Source organism: Carya illinoinensis, chromosome 5 (assembly GCF_018687715.1).
Source record: "Carya illinoinensis cultivar Pawnee chromosome 5, C.illinoinensisPawnee_v1, whole genome shotgun sequence".
Lineage (NCBI taxonomy): Eukaryota > Viridiplantae > Streptophyta > Magnoliopsida > Fagales > Juglandaceae > Carya > Carya illinoinensis.
The window spans coordinates 3,399,377-3,415,630 of record NC_056756.1 but is presented as its reverse complement, the minus strand read 5'-3'; the positions used below and the strand labels follow the sequence as shown (position 1 = coordinate 3,415,630).

Sequence of the window (16,254 nt, the reverse complement as noted above, 5' to 3'; positions counted from 1 at the left end):
TATATATTTGAATGAACGTCTCGAATGTGTTCCTGAAGTAGCAATATCGAGTATGCTTCTGAAGTAGCAATATAAAATGCAAACGTTCACAATATATTCTAAATTTGTATCAGTGACTAAGCAAAATAATGAGTTTTTGATAAGAATCATTATTCACGTCTTACTAGATCTACATCATTCCCTGAAGTGAATGATAATGAATTTATATCATTCTATTCCCTGAAGTGAAAAGAATGATGCGTTTCATTCAAAGAAACTAAGAGATTGGACGTGATAATGAATATCTTTTTGGGCCAGAAGCTCATATTGGAAAAGCTGTAAGCTTTCTCTTTGAGATGATATTATACAAATTATTGAATCAAATATTATGATGCATTAAAAGGTGATATGATTCAAAATATTTGTATCTTTTCATGGTTATCTTGATCATCCAAAATCAATTACGATAAGTCGAATGATTTTCATATGGACGTCCATAAAAGAACCAGAAGATTCTTTTACTATAAAGTTTTATCACCAGAAATGAAATGAAAAATTTGCTTAAAGCAAATAAGATGAAATTATTCGACGTTATCTTGATTATCATATGTGAACCAGAAATTCAGATGATAATTAAATTTTGGATACAATAAGATAAAAATGTCTCATATTCTAGCTGCTAAAATCTCAGCAAGGATTGAAGTCCCTGTAGGACAATTAAGAAATTCAGCAGTCTAAAGACATGTATAAATGCATGTGAGACTTATCGATACAAAAGATAGAGTATCTCAAAAGAAAAAGGCACAAATAATTTGGTGCTCTTGAAAAGGCCATACCCACAAAACAACTAATAAAGTCCATCCAAATTCTCTGTATAAAATTCTCCTATATAAACTCTTGAAGAGTGCCTCCTGAAAAGGTTTTTTATGAAAATGTCTTCCCTTGAAGAGGGACAAGTACCTGAAAATAACGAGATCTCGTTACATTTCATGAATAATGGAGAAATTATGGATAGAAATAAAATTGTTGTCGACAATGTATTTCCATATGAGATGGCAATTGACATTACCAGAAGTAATGATGAAAGTGAATCAAGAATCGTCGAAGAATACGACGTAAAATATTTGCCAAATTTGAAAGAAACAATTCCTGCAGAATTGATTCACTAGTAAAATATGATGCATCAGGACTTATAGTCCAAACACCTAAAGAGGTTATGCTTGTTGAATGTCAGTGGGTATTTATGGAAAAGAAATAAAAATGTGATATATAAATCACGAGTCAGTTTCTCAATTCCTACAGAATTGATATCACTAAGTAAAATGTGATAAATATAGACTTGAAATCCAAACACCTAAAGAGGTAATTTTTATTAAATATCAGTGGATATTTATATACATGATATAAAAAGTCTGAAACTTTTAATATGAAAATGTGATATAGAAATCACAAGTTAGTTTCTCGAAGAAACAATATTGATATGATTTTAAAGTGGTTGAAATCATATTGAGATTTTTATTAGCTTGAAAGTTACCGAGAGTTTGGATATGCATGATTAACTGCATATTTATATGGATCATTGGATCATGATATATATATGAAAATCCCTGAATGATAGAAAATGTCTGAAACTTCTAATATGAATACATCTGAAAATATGTATTCTATCAAGTTTCAAAGATCCTTATATGATCTAAAGCAATCTAAACGCAAATGAAAACAAGCTATTATTGCAGTTTATATATATGATTTAAATGTCATTGAGGCTCCAGAAGAACTCATAAAAACTGCACATATTTGAAATATAAATCTGAAACCCTTGCGGCTTCAAGGGGAGATGGATGATGTTATTAGTCATGAAATACCATCTTTTAATACAATTAGTATTTCAGATTCATATTATGGGTTTGATATGAAGTGTGCATTATTAAAGAAGAAATAAAAGAGAGCACACATAACATCTACCAAAAGATAGAAACACAAATATGAATATTTGTGAAATATTATTTTATTATCTTGAAGCAAGAATTACAAAAATTTGAGACACTTTGCCTCATTCTTCAAACGCTCTTGTTCTTCAAGAATCTGCATAGCATCCCTATTTAAAGGGGTGGGTAATCGAAAAGAAGATTTAAGTAAGGATTTTAAATTCCTATTCTCTTTCTTTATTGATTCTATCTTCATGTTGGACTCCAGAAGAAGTCGCTGAAGTATAGCAATATTCTCGTGGAAATTGTCAACTCCACAAGTTCTGGATTGCAGTCGCTGAGAAAATGCGACAATGGATGATGAGTATCGGGTACCGAGACTCACAAGCTCATAGATAGCTTCATTATCTGACCTACGGGTCAGATCATTATATTGCATGATAGCACCTGTGGTAGAAGCAGGAACAGTTGATGAACGAGGTGCAGAATACCTCATATATTGACCCTGAGAATATTGCTGAGCCATTGCAGAGAGAGATTGCAGGATAAGAATGCAGAAAGAGATTGTAGAGTAAAAATGCAGTATGATTATAGAAAAGTGAAGAAGATGAGATGCGAATGAAGATGAACTGAATATCTCTTTTATAGAGAAAATTATGATACAACATCTCTCGTGAAGCAAGAGAAAAGAGACGAAATATAGCTTCATAGCTCTGTGGCGCCTGACAGCACGCCTGACACCTACATATGAGTTGAAAATCCGCGGTGCTTGTCTGATCTTAAAAGGCTGGCCACCGTTTTTATTAAAAAAAAAAATGAGGTTAGCGGTTTAATGTTGATGAATTCTCCACTAACTGTGTTATTTACAATAACTCCAGAAGAGTACAACTCCAGAAGAGTAGTGATGAGCAGAAAGATCCAGTTGTGATTATTTTATCAACATGGATCAAGTCCACAGTTAGTTGGATGTACAGATGCGAGTTATCTTTCAGATACACACAAGAAGATCATTGCAATTCATGAGAAGAAAGTTGAAATTGATATCAAGAATGTACGGTTAAGTAAAAATCTGGCAGATTTATTCACTAAAGCATTACCAACTGCAACATTTAAGAAGATTATGCAGAACATTGGAATGCGGAGGTTTGAAGACCTGTTATCATGCACTTTTCAGGGGAAGTAATGTCTTGAAGACTTGTGCTGATTGTACTATTTTTCCTTCGCTAAGGTTTTATCCCACTGGGTTTTCCTTTGCAAGGTTTTAATGAGGCAATCCTAAAGCACTCGGCGATACACATGAATACTGTACTCTTTTTCCTTCGCCATTGGTTTTTTTCCCACATGGTTTTTCTTTGGCAAGGTTTTAACGAGACATATTCTTTAAATATGGTCATCCAAAGGGGAAGTGTTATAAACTATCTTGAATTGTATGACCACATTTATCTAGTCGTCAAATGTATAGTGCATAGTGCTAGCATAGTACTAACATAGTGAGTTGGTCGACATATGCATAGTGCATAGTACAAGCATAGTGAGTTGACCGACATATGCATAGTGTATAGTACTAGCATAGTGCAACATAGTAAGCTAGTATAGTTCCCTTTGTACGCCTATATATATCGTTGAATTCTTTAAGAAATTCATAAGTTTTATAACATTTCTGAACTCTATCTCTTTCTCTCTCCTTTTAAAAGTTTTATAATACGTTATGGCTTTCTCTTTTCTATAATTTCATAATAATTTTATAATTATTTACATATGGTCACTCTTCTTACCATCCCGACGAAATCATGTCATATGTCAGCGATGATATTAAATATCAAGTCTATGTATCAGTCTCCTTGTAACAAAGTTACAAAAGTAATAAAATCGTGCAGAAAACATCATCCTCTCTTTTTTATTATTATTTTCCAATGGATATATGAAAGTCTTGTCGTATTTTGTCATATGTAATAATGAAAATACACGCGTCATCAGTCAACTGAAACAAAGGATATATTATTATTATTATTATTATTTTTTGAAATGACAAAGCATAGATTATGATACAAAGTAAAAAGGAGTTCTTCCCAACTTAGTTTTAGTTCAATTTAAAAAATAAAAAACTGGGGAGAAAAAGAAAAGAAAAGAGAAAAGATCTTTGTATAAGTGGAATCTTCCAGCGGGTCACCGTCACATAATACTGCGCTTGGAACCAAATTTATACTTGTAGTTATTGGGGTCGCGCGAGACCAACAGAAGTATCTACCAACGTTGTCCTTTGCACGTGACGTGAACCCCCGCTGGCGCCCCCATCCCCCTCTCTTCTTCTCTCTCTCTCTCTCTCTCTCTCTCTCAAACATGCTGCATTAAGCCTGCCTTCTCTTTCCATCAAAGCCATCCTTTAGCACAGTAGCCTCCAATCACCGCTCCATCTAATTCCATTGTCTTCGAATCTATGGAGGTAATTACACGCACCGATGCTTCCCATATATTTGGTTTTCTGCGTTTCCCAATCTATCTTTCAGTTAAATCGTTCTAACCTTATTTTTTGTTTTTCCCCATTTGATTGTTCTTTTATTTTTGTGCCTTGAGATTTATTCCTGTTTGGTCAATGAGAAAACAGCGGAAAAAAACTTTGGATTCTTGTTTCATTTATTTTCTTTTTAATTGGCTTGATTTTAGACTCTTTGGATCTCAAGAAAACAATTGGGAAATTATTTTTTCAGCGGGTTTTGTTCGGGAGGTTGAGAAACTGACCTTAACCTTACCAAAGAAAAGGAAAGAATTTGACCTTAACGACATCGAATATGGTTCCATTATTACTCAGCTGATGGAAGTTTTAGTTTTCTCAAATCTTATAGCAAACAGCTGGGGCATATTTTTATCTTGTAGTACCCTACGGGTTCTTACGTGCTCAGCTTCTTTTTTTAATCAAATCAGATTGATGGCTGAAACGTGTGAATCATATTGTCAGATGGGGCGGAAGAAAAAGAACAAGCGGCTTCTGATGCTCAAAGGTCTTAACTTTGCCCTTATTTGTGTTTGTGAATCGCTATTATGATCATCGTGTCAATTTGAGACTTTATGGCGTTTCATATTAATTGATAACGGTTAATTATGTTCTGAGTCATACCCATTTCGAAACTGCAGAACTCAATAATAAGGAAATCGATGGCGGTTTATCCCAGAGTTTTTAAGAGAGTTAAACTGGTTACAATCTGGTACGAGGATTACAAGAGAGATTCCGTCAATTTTACAGCGAATGAAATAGTTCTTCAGGTGCTCATGGCATTTACAATTTTGTGCGACTTTCTAACTTGATTTGTGTCATGGAGGCACTTGGGAAGAAAAGGAAGGGATTGGAAATCTTACGGTTAAATCACAGTTCTCCAAAACCATTGACAACCATTTGGTGTCACTTGTCACTGGAGAACAGCTCAAGGCACAAAAAGAAGTGCAAGGAAGATGAAGTTAAAGAAGTTGGTTCAGGTAAGGACGTATTTCAAGGAATTGTTACTGCTCCACCTTGTGGGAGCACCAGCCCAAATACACCAGGGAGAGGTCTTAAGAGGAAAATAGGGTGTATCGAGGCCGCAACTCAAATGGGTAGGAAGAAGAAAATTGAGCAGGATTATGATTTGGGTGTGATTATTGGGCAAGGGAAGTTTGGGTCAGTGATGTTGTGTCGGAGTAAAGTGAGTGGAGAAGAGTTTGCATGCAAGACCTTGCGTAAGGGTGAGGAGCTTGTATATCAGGAGGTGGAGATAATGCAGCATCTCTCTGGTCATCCTGGTGTTGTGACACTGAGAGCAGTGTATGAAGATGCAGAATTCTTTTATCTTGTAATGGAGTTCTGCTCTGGTGGGCGGTTGCTTGATCAGATGGCTAGGGAAGGGCACTATTCCGAGCATCGAGCTGCTAATATACTCAAGGAATTGATTTTGGTTATCAAGTATTGCCATGATATGGGAGTTGTTCACCGAGACATAAAGCCAGAAAACATCCTGCTTACTAGTTCAGGACGGATGAAGCTTGCAGACTTTGGCTTAGCTGTGAGGGTATCTAATGGTAATGATCTTCTGTTGATGATACTGGTTTTCTATGCAATTTGGCACCATTAAATATTATCAGGCACACGCACAAAGATGTATTTACAGGCACACACATGGTTCCATTTGGCTGGCTTGGTGCATAAAGTTGGGTTAGATGTGATTGAATGAGTCAAATGGTTCATTGAAGAAAAAGAATTGATTATCAAGTAAACAATGATTTCAAACTTTTTTGAAATTTACTTCTTGATGTTTTCTTACCATTTAGTCACTGAACATGCTATATAGATTTTTGCCCCACTTTTTTTAATATTCTTCTTTTCTTGCACACTGCATTCAAATTTTAGTAGATTGGTGTAAAATGAAGCTGCTGTTTCTTTTCTGCAGGTCAGAGCCTGGCAGGTGTGGTTGGAAGTCCTGCTTATGTTGCCCCTGAAGTTTTGATTGGTGATTACTCAGAAAAGGTTGATATCTGGAGTGCCGGTATCCTCCTCCACGCCCTTTTGGTTGGCATGCTTCCATTTCAGGGTGATTCTGTGGAGGCAATTTTTGAGGCTATCAAGAAGGTGAACCTTGACTTTGAGAGTGGAGTATGGAAATCTGTCTCTCAACCTGCCCGGAATCTGATTGCACGTATGCTGACAAGAGATTTTTCGGCAAGGCTAACTGCTGATGAAGTATTAAGTAAGCTCCATACGTTTTCTTTTATTTTAATACAGTGAATTATTGTGTGTTTGTTGGAGCCTCTTAACATTTTTTTAAGCATTGAATTTTACCTAGTGAAAAGAAATGAGTATTTTCAATTGCCAAGTTAGAAATTTTACTTTATCAGAAAAGGCTAGAAATTTTATTTGCCTTCTATGGGAGGCTTTTTCAGGAATCCACTCCTGCTATTCCTTATTTTGGGCATTCCTGTAATCTTATGCAAGCATCTTTATTGTTCAAGTTCTATTAAGTTTTATCAATCTTTGAAGGGAAGTATGCAGTCTTCTGTTGGCTGAAGTTTCAAGCAGGCAAGATGAATTTAAGTAATTTCTTTACGTGTCACCTATGTCAATCAAAGAAAAAGAAGGAAGGAGGCCATGCTGGTTCATCTGTACAGAAACCAAAATTAAGTACTAATTTGATGCTATGGATGTATAGTTTTTCCTCAAATTGACCCAGCAAGCAATTGTTCAAGCCTATCCAACCTCGTCTTATGGGGTCATAGAGTTTTACTTTATTGTAATATATATGGGTTCTACTTGAGGATCCTGGTCCTGTTACCTGCTGTTTATACCAGCTTTTACACCAGTCATACCAGGCAAATGGAATACGTTAATTACAACCATTTTAGTAGGAGCCTGTTTGAGATTTGGAAAACTCCAATTTTGGGCTTGTTATATATAATGTTAGCAGTGAAATTTAGAACCATTACCTTAAGATTACTGCATTAATGCAGTCTCAGTTTATGTATTATTACATTCACCTGACTAATGGAGTAATTATTGCACGATCTTGTGATACAGTATGCAATTAATTTCTGTTATTTTAATTCAGCTGGAATAAATGGAATTTTATTTCTGTCCATTTATGACTTTTTGATCGAGCAGTGTAATTTTCCAGGACATCCATGGCTCTTGTTCTACACGGAACAAACATTGGAGACTTTAACATTCAAGTCAAAAACGAGAAACCAAGTAAAACTTACTTCCCGACAACTGACTGCTGTAACTGGAGTGGAGTCAGAGAGAAACAAGATTACTGCCAACAACTTTCTCAGTGATGGCTCTAGCCAAAATTCATCATTTGATGGTTCAAGTAGGAGGTCAGAAGAGCAGGAGTGTGGATTGATTGATGCCCTTGCAGTTGCGATTTCACGCGTGAGGATTTCCGAACCGAAGAGAAGTAGGCTTTGCAGCCCCACCAGCCCAATCCGGCAAGAATGTTCCTCTAACATGAAGGTTAATAATCTCTGTACAGCGTTTTGAGTTGGCTGTATAACCTGCTGACACAGCCGCCACTCATACCCATAGCGTGGTTGACTTAAAATCAATAGAGCTTGACTGTGCAGAAAGAAGGCAAATAACCAGCTGACCTTTACCTGGAACAAAGTGGTGAGTCACCTTTTTTTAGGTAGAGTACGGGGAAACTATTGCATAAGCTAGTGCTTTGTGGCGATGTCTAAACTGTTCACTTAGCCATGACATATCTAAAATTGTGAGACTCTGGTTTGTAGATCTCTAATGTAAATAGCTATTGTGATATTTTGATTTGCCTTGGCCATGAACATGCAGTTTGATGCCTTGTATTAGAGCAGCTGACAGTGTACTGAGTATGGCATGCTGTGAGAGTGGCCCCAAATCTTTATAAAATATACCTAATGAAATTTGTGCTAATTAGCTGTAGATTCTTCTGCACCTATAAAACTTTTTGTTGGTTGGTACTCCTTTTTTCACCGTTTTGCCTTGGTGGGTTCTTTGTTACTAGGATTTGTTTGATAAGTTGGGAAAAAAAATGAATGACTTTGATTCCTACCCGGATGTTCTCCTCTAATTTTAGAAAGTGGGAAACACCTTGGAAGGTGGAACTGGGTTGCTGATTTTAGCAAAAAGGTACTGCTTAGACATGAAAAAGAGTTGGATGAGATCCCAAATCAATAACATAGAAGACTGTCTCGGTTTTGATACCGTACAAATCCTTCATAAAGTGACTTCACATTTAAGCTTTGCTTCTCTTTCCCTGTCTTCTTATGGAGTGTATGATCTGTTCCTTACCCATGATGATTATTTTCCAATCAAGTTGACCGGAAAAACAAATCAATCAATGGAGTCTTAACTTGCGGGCAACTATATTTATGTACAAATGTACCTGGGTTTTTCGGTAATATAAAGAGGTTTGAAATGCTGCTTCGCAGTGTATTTTTGTCATGAGTGCCTCTTTGAATCGGATCTGGTGTATATGTGGAGTAGACCAAGAAATATGGGATGTTAGTTTATTTTTAAATCACTCTCTCACTCTCTCTCTCTCTCTCTCTCTCTCTCTGGCAAAATGCATTCCCCCAAATCGATTGTGTTCAAAATTGGCGATGAAAGGCTAAAAAGGGGGAAGGCAATTTTGAAATGAGTGAAAATCTCATGCTTCTCTCTCTACATAGTTTATTCTTCTTAAATTAATTAAATTTTGTCATTCATTATCCATATATTAAAGGAAAAGTATAGTTGCAAGCACAATTGTGCACTAATCTGTGCATCAATGTGATGTGATTGGTCAAAAAGTAGATTTTATTGAAAACAGTGTTAATTTAAATTTTAAGTATGAATAAATCAGTATTGGTACACAGATTAGTGCGCAACTGTGCTTGTATGTAGCAAAACTCTATATTAAATATTTGATAAAAGAAAAAAATGATAAAAATTAAATAAAGTATAGTACGTGGAGGTTGCGTGAATAATAGGAAGATGTGTAGCTTTTTTCTAATTTTTCTGTTCATTTACTATTTGTTTATTTACTGTTTGAACATAAGTGAGCCAAAAAAAGAGAGTAATACTAGGTCCAAGTTTCAAATAAATAAACTTCATACAAATCATTTATTTAAAAAAAAAATGGCTCTCACTAATAAAGAATGGTTTTTTTTTTTTTTTTTACATCTTTTTAAGGTGAGGTTTAATTTGTTATAAAGACTTGAATCTTTTCTATTTAAAATTTATACAAATCATTCCTTAAAAAAAAAAAAAAAAATAGTTGAGCCCATGACACATAGGTACAATAATTAAAGACATATAGGCACAATAATCAAAGGCCCATCACTTTTGATCAATCTGCATATATGGTTTTTATCTTTTGGTTATTGAGTTTTGTCAATAACATTAGCAATTTAGCAAATCATGCCATCATATTTGAATCTAGCTTGTGTTGGGTTATAAAAACTTATGTTGCTGTTCATTTTATTTCTATTATATTCTCTCTTTATTTATTTTGCAATAGATGGAGGATAGTTTTAGCAGTATTGTTGGGACAACGCCAATGGTGGTAATGGTTTTGGTTCTACTCATATATTGTTGGATTTTAAGAAAAACACTAGTCTGTTAGTACTTTCCTTCATAAATATTGAAAATTCCACACCATCCTTCCTTCTAAAGGCAAAAAGAGTCAAAAAAGACTTGCAATTAGTCTATGGTACGAGATTTTTTACAAAGGTTGAGTTTATTGATCTCATTGATCTTAAAGCTCGATGCAATTGCTCAAGGCAATCTGGATGCCATTATAAAAATGATACTTCATCCTTGACTTACTATCTACGATTTTCTTATTAAGCCTAGAGCCATTAGGTTACTCATTCTAGTATTGTATGTTCGACGGAGATTGTGCAAGGCTTAATCTGCACTCAAAATTGATTAGAAAGTAAACCAATTAATATTCAAAAGGTGGAGTATGTAGAATCATGTAATAAAGAATCATGTAATAAAAGTGTGATGTTTTGTGGGGACATATTTTCTTGTACAAAAAGGTTGAAGCGAAGAACGTAAAGCCCTTTTAACTCATTTTAGGTAGTATACTACCATATCCAAATGCAAGGAGAATTTGCCAATTATATGTTTTGGTTTGGTATGCACGTAGGAATGTGATCCCTAAGAAAATGGAGCACCATATTAAAGTAGCTTCACAAAGACAAGATAATTTAAGTAGACCTCAAATGTGCCCTTCGCCTAATTTTCACTTTTTTTGCGAGAATAAGGCTTTTTTTTTTTTGGGTTGTTGATGTTGTCGTAGGAAAACGTTTATCAAGTACCATCATGTATAGTCTTTGAATATATTTATTACTAGGATCACTAGCAAATGGGTGGACTTTTACCTTTAAAACTCGGGTATTTGAAATTGACCATTACTCCGTTCTCATCAACCTCTGTTTTTGTGTAGACGTTGGTCATGGTCATTATCAACTTGCTAATATAATGATTTTCTTAGTAGAGGATACATGGTGCTAGAATATGCATTATGGGGGTTAATGAGGAAAATGGGTGAAGTTATAGATAAAGATCATTTGAGCAACACTTATTGTAATAATTTTGTATTATTCATTGTAATAGCATTCCAGTAAATGAGCATAGGAAGCACCAAATATGAGTTTGTTTATGCAAAAATTATGTACTTTAAAAGAAATAAGACTTCAATTGCAACTCGAAAATGGTACATTACCAAGAGCCTGATAACCTGATGGCATGTGATCACCCGGTTCTCCAAATGAAAAACCTAAATTAGAAACCTCCAACCCCTTGTATCAAAAAGAAAAAAAAATGGTCTAAATTATTCTATTTGTCTGTAAATGAAGGTGTTACCCAAATTAATGACATTGACATAGGTTGATTATTAATGCTGAGGCTCTTAATATATATATATATATATAGTTATATATAAATTTATAAAAAAAATAGTTGGTAAGTTTGCTTCCTATAAAAGCGATACGAAGTACCATAAAAGCCTTACAAAGGATACCAGATGAATTTGCAACCTAGGTATCAGGTTATAACCCAGATATTCAAGTATCTGGATTTTATTTAATGCATCCAAAACTGGATACCAGTTCAGATTTTGACCCGTTCTGCCTAGAAAAATATCTGCCCACTTCTAAATATCTCAATGCGGATTCGGATAATGAATTCGTAGCCGAATGGATACACAACCTTATGCATCAGTTATGCAGTTAGCAGCATGCTATGATTATGAGAGTCAAAAGTTTAACCAAATTAATATTCAATAATTTTAGAGTTTTTAGATCAATGAATAGGTATGTAATAATAGATATCGGAATAGAGACTATGTTACAAGTTCGAGTCATCGAATGAGCAACCTATGGGCTGAATTAAAATGCATTTGTATTATGAATGAACACAATATTAAGTCATTGAATACTGATAGATAAGCAAAGTTGTAAAAAAAAAAAAGAAAAAAAAGAAAAAAAAAAAAAAGAGCTACCATTATATTAATATCAATAGAGTGAACTACGTGGACATCAAATTTAAAAATATGGTGAAATGTATGTTATGATATTAACGGTTAAAAAGTAAACTAAATTAGTATCATTTATAGCTTTTGGATCAATATTATTATTATTTATTTATTGACTAACCCTTGTCATTTCTTTTCTTTATTTTCTCTCACTTTTTAACAAAAGTATATTTTTCTTGGAAGCTTTTTTTCCAAGGTAAATTGCTTGGAATGCAAGAGTTTGATATTACGGGGTCCACACGGTACTGTAATATATATAATGGATCTGCATCTAACACGTTCCGAGTAAAGCTCCACTGATTGCTTAACCTGTCTTACAGTTACACATGATCTTCAGATTTCCAGCCATAAAATCCGAGGTCCTTGACACAACTACCTACCTACCTTTCTCATTTCTGTACCATTTTCTTATTGATACAACTGGTTAACTATTTATATGTCTTACCATAAACAAATTCTCTTTTTCTTTTACCTATTTTTCTGATGTACTACAGCCTACTGCTACTCATACATCATATTCTGAAGGCTCACTGGAACTGATACTCTTCCCATTTTTTTTGCATCGACAAGTTAATTGATACTATATATACCTTTTGGCTGCTACCATAGTTTGTAATTAATTATCTAATATCTGTCTGTCGGATATTATATATTTCATAATTATAAATTTATAAGTTGATATTATTTGATATAATATGTCAAATTTTAAAATTATTTTTATTATAGAATAAATATTTCGTAAATTGATCGAATCTGAGAAAGGAAAGAGAAGGGAAGGGAAACGTGAAAAAGAAATGCAATTAAAGTTTTATGAAACTGCCATACAATTCTCGCAACCGCATCAATCCATCGGGAAGTCAGAGGCCCACTGGCCACATTACTTTTGACTCTTTTGAGAGAGGAAAGATAGAGAGGGGTGCCCAGTACTAGTACTGTAAATTAGAGAGCTGCAGAGAAACTCAATTCAAAGGCATCAACCGACGAAGCCAACCTTCATCTGTGTTATATCCATTAACATCGATCGATCCGTCGTTTTCTCCCTCTGAACCATCATGACCAAAGCGCCTCCAGAAATAGATAGAACTGTCAGTCCCACCTCCAGCAAAGCTCACCGGCTCAAACACCACCACCAACGCGCCCTCTCATCACCACTATTCTCTCATGCCTACTCCCCTAAACTGTCCATCTTTGTCTTAGCCACCTGTGTCGTCCTCTTCGTTCTCCTCCATATCCAATACTCCCTCCAAACCCCACCATCTGATCCCCCTTCACCCTCATGGTCTCTCATGCACCAATGGCAGAGAGTCATCAACACGACCATCGGAACCTCCTCCACCGAGTTGATCTGCACCAACAAGCTCAAATCCATGGCCGACCACCTCCGACAGTCGGTCACGTTTCTCCCACTCAAAGATTTACGTTACACACAAACCGCTCTTCAAGGCCATACGTGGTTCATGAGCTCCATGTATGATATTCACGAAGAAGGTGAGGTGCAATATCAGCAATTCCCCTCGGAATCCTCACAGGGCAGGCTTCTTTGCCTCAAAGGGCGTGACAAGCATGACGGTTCCTGGAACTCCTACGCACTCGCATGGCCAGAGACTTTACCCTTCAATGCTACGCTCATGAAGGGCCTAACCTTCGTGTCGTACAACCACTACAACTACGACAATATATGGCATGGTTTGTCGGCTATGGTACCTTTCGTGGCCTGGCACAGGAACAACGGGTGCGCGATGCCAACTAGGTGGGTTTTGTACCACTGGGGTGAGCTCAGGCTCAAGATGGGACTGTGGTTGACGACTTTAATGGATGCCACCTTCGGTGGGAAACCGTACATTGAAGGGTTCGAAGAGGTTGGTGAAGATGAGCCAGTTTGCTTTGAGAAGTCTGTGGTGATGAGGCACAATGAGGGAGGGATGTCGAGGGAGAGGAGGATGGAAGCGTATGATTTGATGAGGTGCAAGGCTAGGGTGTACTGTAACGTGAGCTTGGAAGGGAGGGGTACCGAGGTGAATAGCCGGGGAGTACCGGTGATTGGAATGACCATGTTTATGCGAACAGGGCCGAGATCGTTCAGTAATGATACGGCGGTGATCGGAATCTTTGAGAGGGAGTGCGCTAAGGTGGACGGTTGCCGGCTCACGGTGGCTTACTCCAATAATCTCAGCGTTTGCGAGCAGGTCAGTATTTTTTTTGTTTTAAAAGAATCATTTGAAAACCGTTGGTTCAGATTTTTTATCGTTTTAATACCTAATTGGGTCAAAATTGTGTATACAAGTGCCGCCATGAGAAGTTAATTAGAGAATATTACATGATCATGTGATCTGAAGAACTTTGCGTGCGAAAGTATGTATATCCCAACTGGCAATGAGCTAGCAGTTCTAGCCTTTTTTCTTGAATTTCTAAATCGGTTGTAAAACCCATGCATACAGCTAGGATACATTGATGTGATCTATGTGGAATGGTTTTAGGTTCTGTTTGGTAACTGAGATTTTTTAGATGAAAATTTTGAGTTTTAAGATTAAATATTAAAATATTATGTTTTAATATTATTATTATATTAAAATTTAAAAAAATTAAGAAAAAGTTAAATTATTTATTATATTTTATATAGAGAATTAAAAAAGTTATAATGATGAGATATGAATTTTATATTTAAGATGAAAATTTTATGTGACCAAACAGTACCTGTTTATTTAATGTTGTTTGAAATATTTATACTAACAATAATAAATATTATATAATTAAGTTCTTACATCTCTTTAATTTTTACTTGAAAGTCTTAAATTTGAACATTTTTATTTTAACTCTTCTTTCATAACACTTAAGTTTGTGAAATTAATATAATGAAGATTGCATAACGGCCTCTAGCATTATTTTTTATTAGTTGATAAAGGAAGATTATGAGTCATGACAAAAGGCATTAATTGTTTGTTTATTCCCTAAGTATATTCAAAGCAACTGAGTGGAGTGAAACAAAAACTACTATTCCCAATTAATTAAGTTGCTTATAATAACATTAATAAAAATTCTATATGCAATCACTTTTGAGTATTCTTTACATATTTTACTAATTATTTTGATCAATCACATCAATGAAATTTGTAAAGAATATATAAAAGTGACTGTATATAGCAAAATTCTAATATTAAATGGGAATCCGCTTCGATCACTTAATTCCAATGCTCGGTTGAGGACACTATTTCTTATCAAAGTTTAAATCGATAACTTTCATCAAGTATTTTGTTAAAAAATAGACCTACCAATAAGGAATAATTTTTTTTTGACACTTTTTAAGGTGGGGATCCCTTTTTTTATGAAACTTGTCTATTTGAGATTTGTACACATAATTTCTATTTCCTAAAATGGTTAAAAAACTTATCACTAGTGAATTTGCATATATTCTTTTAACATTAAAAAAAAAAAAAATACACTAGAGACACTTTTAAGAGCACATTTGGAGGGCAATCTAGCAATGCATGCTCCAATGATTCTTTTTACCCAGTCACATTACTCTTCTACCGCATGCCTTGTCATTGATCATGTATAATCTAAACCGTCATAAGGGTGTCCAGAATCCCAGATTCCATCCGACATTAGGTGGAACTTATATGTAGGCTAACAATGGTTCATATGTTTTGCAATGCATTAATTGCTTGATCCATGGCAGGTGAATCTGATGAGTTTGACAGATATTCTAATATCTCCGCACGGTGCCCAGTTGACCAACATGTTCCTAATGGACAGAAACAGCAGCGTCATGGAGTTCTTCCCCAAAGGGTGGCTCAAACTCGCCGGCGTAGGGCAGTATGTCTACCACTGGATAGCTAGCTGGTCCGGGATGAGACATCAAGGCGCCTGGCGTGATCCAAACGGGGAAAAATGCCCCTTCCCTGAAGATGATCGTCGCTGCATGTCTATCTTCAAGAGCGGCAAAATTGGATACAACGAGACCTACTTTGGTGAGTGGGCCAGAAATGTTTTGAACGAGGTGAAAACTCTTAAGTTGGAGGAACAAGTCAACAGGAACAGCAGTACCACTTCTAGTACTTGGTGTGGTTGTCGCTGATTTGCATGAATTCTGGAGCACATATCGTAATCTATGAACGTACGTACTTAATTTTCTGATTCAAAGAAATTACTGTTTCACTTCATCCGGCAGGCCAGATTAATCCAGATTGTTGTTCTAGTCGATCCAAGACAAGGATGCATGCTTATCATCATGTGATTCATTTTCTCTGCATCATGATGTATTTCCCTCTTCCTCAATTATATCATGTAAAAGATCAAATGAATAAAGATTTTACCAAATTCATCTCAAA

At 35.5% G+C, this 16,254-nt stretch overlaps 2 protein-coding genes across 3 annotated transcripts; both read left to right on the top strand.

Annotated features, from left to right (window-relative positions):
• Positions 1-4,143: 4,143 nt before the first annotated feature.
• LOC122311042 (serine/threonine-protein kinase PEPKR2-like) lies at positions 4,144-8,184 on the top strand. Of its 2 annotated transcripts, none has more exons than XM_043125392.1 (5): positions 4,144-4,350; positions 4,864-4,906; positions 5,040-5,957; positions 6,326-6,622; positions 7,544-8,184. In XM_043125392.1, exons 3-5 carry the CDS (start codon positions 5,219-5,221, stop codon positions 7,906-7,908), a joined length of 1,401 nt encoding a protein of 466 aa, XP_042981326.1. In that variant the 5' UTR covers positions 4,144-4,350; positions 4,864-4,906; positions 5,040-5,218; the 3' UTR covers positions 7,909-8,184. The 2 variants fall into 2 exon arrangements, with proteins under 2 accessions (XP_042981326.1, XP_042981325.1); XM_043125391.1 differs by having other exon boundaries at positions 4,830-4,906.
• Positions 8,185-12,758: 4,574 nt separating this feature from the next.
• LOC122309347 lies at positions 12,759-16,254 on the top strand. The gene is made up of 2 exons (XM_043122823.1): positions 12,759-14,112; positions 15,603-16,254. Exons 1-2 carry the CDS (start codon positions 12,979-12,981, stop codon positions 15,999-16,001), a joined length of 1,533 nt encoding a protein of 510 aa, XP_042978757.1. The 5' UTR covers positions 12,759-12,978; the 3' UTR covers positions 16,002-16,254.